The sequence below is a fragment of the Salmo salar genome, chromosome ssa22 (assembly GCF_905237065.1).
Source record: "Salmo salar chromosome ssa22, Ssal_v3.1, whole genome shotgun sequence".
NCBI classification, from domain to species: Eukaryota; Metazoa; Chordata; class Actinopteri; order Salmoniformes; family Salmonidae; genus Salmo; species Salmo salar.
The window spans coordinates 2,557,062-2,564,866 of record NC_059463.1 but is presented as its reverse complement, the minus strand read 5'-3'; the positions used below and the strand labels follow the sequence as shown (position 1 = coordinate 2,564,866).

The 7,805-nt window shown below is 39.8% G+C and overlaps 1 protein-coding gene across 9 annotated transcripts in view; it reads left to right on the top strand.

Annotated features, from left to right (window-relative positions):
- Positions 1-1,042: 1,042 nt before the first annotated feature.
- Positions 1,043-7,805, top strand: part of LOC106582632 (chromodomain-helicase-DNA-binding protein 6) — a 112,602-nt gene continuing 105,839 nt past the window's right edge. For 5 of the 9 annotated variants that reach the window (XR_001323356.2, XM_014165871.2, XM_014165872.2 and 2 more), the window contains exons 1-2: positions 1,167-1,431; positions 2,560-2,609. Coding sequence is in view for 8 of the 9 variants with exons in the window: in XM_014165871.2 (XP_014021346.1) it covers positions 1,326-1,431; positions 2,560-2,609 (156 nt within the window). In the remaining variant the exon portion in view is untranslated. Of the gene's footprint in view, positions 1,138-1,166; positions 1,432-2,559; positions 2,610-7,805 lie in introns of those variants that run through there. The other 4 variants (XM_014165874.2, XM_014165873.2, XM_014165875.2 and 1 more) reach the window with 4 other exon arrangements.

The window sequence follows — 7,805 nt, the reverse complement described above, 5'->3', positions numbered from 1 at the left end:
GCACCGTTATAGTCCAATTAATGTATTGTTTAGTGTTGTTTTGTGTTGGAGTTTTACATATTAAAATCGCCACTGCTCTACCAGTGCCTTGGCATAACCTTAACGTTTTGAATTGAGGAACCACTGTATCTCTAAATGTAGTAATAGTATGTAAATAATTTGATATACTATCTAAACATTTCGAAATACGTTAGTCAAAATTTCAAGATATGTTAAAATTCTGACTAACGTATCTCTACATTTTTTTAGATAGTATGTCAAAAATGTGAAATACTATCTAAAAAATGCAGAGATACGTTAGTCAGAATTTCAAGATAGTATGAATAGAATTTGAGACACTGTCTAAAAAAATGTCAAGATACTATCTTGAAATTGTGACCAACATATCTCAACATTTTTAGATAGTACTGATTTTAATTTATTTATTGTGTGGCAGGAATGGGCTTCCATATAAAAGTCATCAGGATTGGAAGATGCAAGTGTAACCTGTGTGAAATGGCTAGCTAGGTAGCAGGGTGCACGCTAATAGCGTTTCAATCTGTGACGTCACTCGCTCTGAGACCTTGAAGTAGTTGTTACCCTTGCTCTGTATCGGCCGCGGTTTTGTGGAGCGATGTGTAACGATGTCTATGTGTGCAGAGGGTCCCTGGTTCGAGCCCAGGTAGGGGAAAAGAGGAGAGAGACGGAAGCTATACTGTTACACAAGGAAGAAGAAATATAAAACCACTAGATCTGTACAGAATTGAGACCCAGAATAAAACAAATGCGTATTAAACTACACGGCCAAAGAGCAAAACCGAGGGACTCTCATGACCGAAAACTTAGGTTTTCGTGCGGTTTTATGGTAAGCAAAGTAGTAGGATACAACCAATCACAATACGGTTCACATCAACGATAACTAAATGTGCCCAATGGTGTTTGCAATATGTAGCTCTCAGACAAACTTAGAACGGCACTCCTTGTTTGACAGCTGGAGGACCAATGGAAATATCCATCGACCCAGCTGCACTATGGTGCAGCCAATGAAAAATAGAATGTTACGGGTCTAATATTTTTGGCTGTTGTAGCAGGCGGCCAGCGCTAAACTTCACCAAATAATAGCTGTTTGTATTTTGTCTGCTGCAGTAGCCATTTTAGGTAAGTAGGTATTTTAACTGTTTTTATTCTGTGTTGTATTGCAGGGTCCTGTGTTGTGGTGCGGTGGTTGGTGAGTCTCAAACTTGTGCATCCTTCATGAATGAACTCATCTGCTCTTGTGCTTTATGAGGATTAAGACATTGCACGGAGGCCCCCTCCCCATCTCACACCCCGTCTAATTTTTTTTAATGCATTTTTCTAAACTGTCATGGCGTTTTTGTGTCCTTGGAAATAAATGCAGGGAGAAAGCGCAGTGTTCGGCAACTGATGCTCTGACCGGTGAGTGTTGTCCAGGTAGGTGAAGTCATATTGAGGGGTAGCGGCGATGTCTCTGCGAGGATTTTAAGGGGGTGTTCACACGTGTAAGGACTGGAATATATAACATCATTGCAGTGACATTAGCAGGCTGGCTAGCTCGATACCTTGCTAATATAAATAGGACACGGTGCCGCCGACGTAACGATTAGTGTTGTTTTTGGTAGCTGAATTGATAACGCGTTCTTAATCATATAAGTTAGCTAAGAACTTCAATTTGCCAGGCAACTTGTAGCAGTTAAGTTCTACAGTCTACTAGCTACTTCATGATAGTTTCATGGCAAAGACTTGAGCTGGCTAAGACACGTTCCCGCAGGTAGGTCGATTATTCCTATGGAATTTTGGTGGAGCCAATATGCCGCACAACTACACCAGGTCTAACAGAAAACAAAGACCCTGGCCGCACAGGTAATATAGGCAGCTCCCCTAGCCACCTGCAGTTTATTTGGATCCATATTAGCTGTTGCATAAGTCACAGCTATTTTTCCTGGGGTCCGCAAAAATAAAAACACAAATGATACACTACAAAATAAACGTAATAAAAGTGAATGCAACATAAACAATTACATATCACACATTATACAAATCCAAAACCACCCGAGGTTCGTTTGTAAACAAACAGTGTCCCAAATGAAGTTTGCTATGAAAGAACACCTTCGTGTCTGATTTTGTTGGCTAAACAATGGTGCATTTGGGGGTGAGTTTAGTCTGTAACAGGAGACACGGGAAGGAGTAGGCTAGTTTTGCTCATCACTTTCAAGGTATCTTGCAAATGTCTAACTTTAAGTTGCACATTTTGTTTTATTTCACATATAGCTGAGACTAATTGTCACCTGACAATCATAAGTGCCCGTAGATACATTGTAATTGCTCATGGTGCCTAATGTAGGCCTAGATGGAATGTGTCATAAAAGAGCCTTGGTTTATTGGAACAATTCTATCAATGGAGAAAGGTGACTAACCAATTTATCTCCTGATTTATTATAATTTTTTTAAACTAGTAACTCTTTCCCCCCTTGCAAATAATTTGACCAGGTCCTACTGAGGTTAGTGTATTTTTATTTTTATTTTCTTACTTCAATATAATTATTTATTTATGTGTCATAGATGCAGTGACGGTGAAGAGAAATATGAAAATACAAAAGAAGGACAAACAGGTTTGTATCTTTTATGACTTGCATGCTTGTCTACGTACATGCACTACCACTCAAAAGTTTGGGGTCACTTAGAAATGTCCTTGTTTTTGAAAGAAAAGTTATTTATTTTGTACATTTAAAATTACATCTAATTGATCAGAAATGCAGTGTAGCCATTGTTAATGTTGTAAATGACTATTGTAGCTGGAAACGGCATATCTATCTACATAGATATGATGATCAAAATGATCAATTTTGATTAGCTAACACAATGTGCCATTGGAACACAGGAGTGATGTTTGTTGATAATGAGCCTCTGTACGCCTATGTAGATATTCCATAAATTAGCCGTTTCCAGCTACAATAGTAATTTACAACATTAACAATGTCTACACTATATTTCTGACCAATTTGTTATTTTAATGGACAAAAACAAGGGAATTTCTAAGTGACCCCAAACTTTTGAACGGTAGTGTGCATGCATGCATACATACATACGTACATATTAGAACAGAATACATTGTTAACAAATGTCTTCAGCAACCTTGAAATATAAAAGTAGATAAGTAAATCAAGAGTAACACTGTCACTCAGCCTTGAGTTGCCTAAGTGTGTGGCTTGATATTTATCATCCCGAGTTCCATTGCCTACGATTCTGACTCATCACACATGTTACCCATACAATAAGAGCACAGTCTCTCTGCTCATCTTTTGTTGAGTTAATGTTGAACGCAGGCCATACACATGACTCTGTTCGTAAGTCTTGGAGTCCTCTTGGAGTGCTAGTTTGTGAGATTGTTGTTATTGGTAGTATTTCATTCTAAACCACTGTGATAGGCTTAATTTTGAAGGCTCATTCTGTAATGACTAAAGTTATTTGTGTAAAAGCCACTGTTTGCAGGATTTCCTGTTCAATGGTCATTATAATTAATGATATACACATAGTTTCTTGAATGATAACTTAACTCTTACTCCTACCCAAAAAGGTTGCATTAAATTACAAACCTGATTGCACTCAATTTATTTATTTTTTCATTTGAGTCTTTCTAAACCAACTTTGAATAGCTTTAATTTATGCTTAAATTAAAGATATTCAATGTTTGTTTAGACTCAAATGACAAAAAAACAAACAATGGAGTGCAATCAGGTTAGAGAAGGCTTAAGAGCTCTTTGGCCACACACACACCAGTGGTGATTTTGGTGTCAATTAAAAACATACACAAAAGCTTAATTCTCTAATCTTGTGCACAAATTTGTTTACATCGCTATTAGTGATCATTTTTCCTTTGCCAAAATATGCCACACCTGTTAGGTGGCTGGATTATCAAGAAGCTGATTTAAACTGGATGATCATTACTCAGGTGCACCTTATGTTGGGGACAATAAAGGCCTCTCTAAAATGTGCAGTTTTGTCACAAATGTCAAGTTTTGAAAAAGTGTGCAATTGGCGTGCCAACATCAGGAATGTCCACCAGAGCTGTTGGTAGAGAAATTGCCAGAAAATTGAATGTTAATGTCGTTTTACGTCAACTGGCCTTGCAACCGCAGACCACGTGTAACCACGCCAGCCCAGGACCTCCATATCCGGCTTCTTCCCCTGCGGGATTGTCTGATACCAGCCACCCGGACAGCTGAAACTGTGTTTGCACAACCGAAGAACTTCTGCACAAACTGTCAGAAACCGTCTCAGGGAAGCTCATCTGCGTGCTCGTACCAGAGTCTTGACCTGACTGCAGTTCGGCGTCGTAACCGACTTCAATGGGCAAATGCTCACCTTCAATGGCCACCAGGCACACGGATGAATCCCGGTTTCAACTGTACTGGGAAGATTGCAGACAGCGTGTGGGCGAGTGGTTTTCTGCTGTCAACGTTGTAAAGACTGAACCGTGGGGTTATGGTATGGGCAAGCATAAGCTATGGATAACTAACATAAATGCATTTTATCGATGGCAATTTGAATGCACAGCAATACCGTGATGAGATCCTGAGGCCCATTGTCGTGGCATTCATCCACCACCACATGTTTCCGCATGATAATGCACGGCACAAGGATCTGTACTCAATTCCACGGCCTGCATACTCACCAGACATGTCACCTATTGAGCATGTTTGGGATGATCTAGATCGATGTGCACGACAGCGCGTTCCAGTTCCCGCCAATATCCAGGAACTTCGCACAGCCATTGAAGAGTGGGACAACATTCCACAGGCCCCAATCAACAGCCTGATCAAGGAAATGTTGAAGGCGATGTCGCACTGTATGAGGCAGATGGTGGTTTCCAGATACTGACTGGTTTTCTGGATGTCATTTCTTATTTTAAGGTATCTGTGACTGTGTGTGTGTAGTCTTTTGAATTTGTTGCATGTTTCCTTTTTTAATATTTTTGTTCAGTGTAGCATAAAATATAATTTCCCAAAATTTGAGCATGCAGTATAGCTCAGTATTTTAATGATACATTTTTGTTCATCTTTTTCAAGTGTGTCAATGTTAGTACCCGCTGTATGTGTAGTATACTTTTTGTAATATTAGGCTACATTTATTTATTTTACTTAACTAGGCAAGTCAGTTAAGAACAAATTCTTATTTTCAATGACGGCCTAGGAACAGTGGGTTAACTGCCTTGTTCAGGGGCAGAACGACAGATTTGTACCTTGTCAGCTCGGGGATTCGATCTTGCAACCTTTCGGTTACTAGTCCACACTCTAACCACTAGGCTACGCTACATCCCGATTTCCCCACCCTTTTCCAAAGGTGTGCACTTGCATGTTCCCTGTTATGGGTTAGGATTGTTTTTAATCATGGCTGGAGTGTATTTCCACTATTGTAAAATCCTTGCAAGAAAAACCCAATCCCAAATGGACTTGTAAACCATACGTCATATGCGCTTGTGGAGATCTGAGACGATTTGACAGGTGTAAGCAATAGTGGTAATGGTAATAGTGCCACCCTGCCCACTGAGGCTAGGTGGAAGTTTCTCCATATTGCTTATACCTGTCAAATCCTCTCAGATCTCCACAAGTGCATAGGGCAGGGTTTCCCAAACTCTGTCCTCAGGACCCCAAGGGGTGCATGTTTTGGTTTTTGCCCTAGCACTGCATAGCTGATTCAAATAATCAACTAATTGTCCAGCTTTGAAAACTTGAATCAGCCGTGTAGTGTTAGGGCAAAAACTTAAATATTCCCCCCCCCGGTCCCGAGGATCAGTTTGGGTAACCCTTGCGTAGGGCTTAGTGCTCCATTTGGGATTGGGCAGAAGTCTGCAAGTACACACTACTTCCCTTTTAAGGTGTGTTTTAGGGCCTCATTCATACTAAAAATATGTCTATGACCACATTAAATATAGCAAAAGCTAGGGATGCACGATATATCGGAATCAGCCGATAGTAGTTAAAAATGCCAACATCGGTATCGGCCTACTGTCTAGTTTAACACCGATGTGAAAAACCGATGTCATAGCTGAAGTGCATACCTAATATGACGCAATGACGCCACGTAAAATTTTGTGCAACACAGCATTCCTAACCTAGCCCACAATGTCTGCTGTGTGGATCGAGCAGTCATTTGAAAGCATAAGAACATTTCAGTGAGACAACTCAAAGGCGAAATCCATTAATGCCAAGATAATGGAATTCATTGCCCTTGACAATCAACCGTTCTCTGTCGTGGGTGATGTTGGCTTTTGCGACTGGTCGAGCACCGGTACACACTAACGTAACCAAGTGCGCCATTCAGATGTTGCACAGTAATAGCTTCACGCCATACTATGGAATGCAGTTTGGGTCTTTGCGTGTCAAAGATACATGTCAAATAACACTATGACACGTCAAATAACATGGTTCTATTAGAGAATGTTGTGTGTTCTGAATTTGCACGTGCAAGCCAAGCGCCACCTACTATCAGTAGCACTGTCAAAGCTGTACAAAAAAATCTGCAAACTCCAGCCACGAACGATGCGTTTACAATTCTGCATTGGTAATAAAGCATTTTGTTCAATCGCATCTTCTGGGGTTAGCTTGGTACCAAAATAGCACCAATACAACCAGCCTGAAAACAATGACCAGTAGAAACTGCAGTCATTTTCACTATTAGCAATGATTTAGGAATTCTTGTGTAAGTATTAGTTAGGTAGCCACTTGTTGTTCGCCTATTAAAATTGAACTTCAGTTCATGAAAATAAATAGCTAGCCAGCTACTTAATCCTGTTTCCCATAGCTAACGTTATAAGCAGCCAGCTAGCTTCATCTGGCTAGTGAGGCTCGACCTGACCGGGTTATGCGTTGTGTAGCTTGCCACAATAAGTATTAGGCACAATAGTGGAATTTGCGGTTTGCCTTCAAAATAAAGTACCTCTTTGAAAGTGATGCAGAAGGTTACAATTGGTGGAATCATGCCATATTTAGACTAGATAATGTTAAACAAGGTTGAAATGTGAAGCAATGAAATGGGGTATCAGTCTACTTGGTGACACCCACAGAACACAACTGTGAAGAGTTTACGCAAATATTAGCGTTGTAGCTCTTATCGCGGGACTGTGACTGTGAAATCCCCTCCCCAGTCAGCGTATTGACATTCATATTGCACTGTACAGCTTTACCTAAGGATTGGGGATCAATGAAATGGGCTAACGGTCTACTCAATACCAATATTATTTTCCCCGAACGTCCTCCTCAGAGTTATCAGACTCCAAAAAATCCACGGAGTATTGTTTTTCCTATGGAATAGTGTTCAATACACACAGGTTGACAATAAAAGTGGCTCAATTCAGTTGTTTGAGTCCCACAATAAGAGCTACGATGCTAATGTTCTCTGGGTGTCACTGAGTAGACTGATGCCCCATGTCATTGATCCACAAGCCATAGGTAAGGCTGTACAGTGAAATAAGTATGCCCCCAATGCAATTCTAAAGTATAATACATCCAGTGTGATTTCAACAGATTTTTGTCAAATTAACAATTTGTCTTTTGCTAATTAAAAAAATCTATCTATCTATCTATCTATCTATCTATCTATCTATCTATCTAAAAAAATAAAGGGAACACTAAAATAACACATCCTAGATCTGAATGAATGAAATAATCTTATTAAATACTTTTTTGTTTACATAGTTGAATGTGCTGACAACAAAATCACACAAAAATAATCAATGGAAATCCAATTTATCAACCCATGGAGGTCTGGATTTGGAGTCACACTCAAAATTAAAGTGGAAAACCACA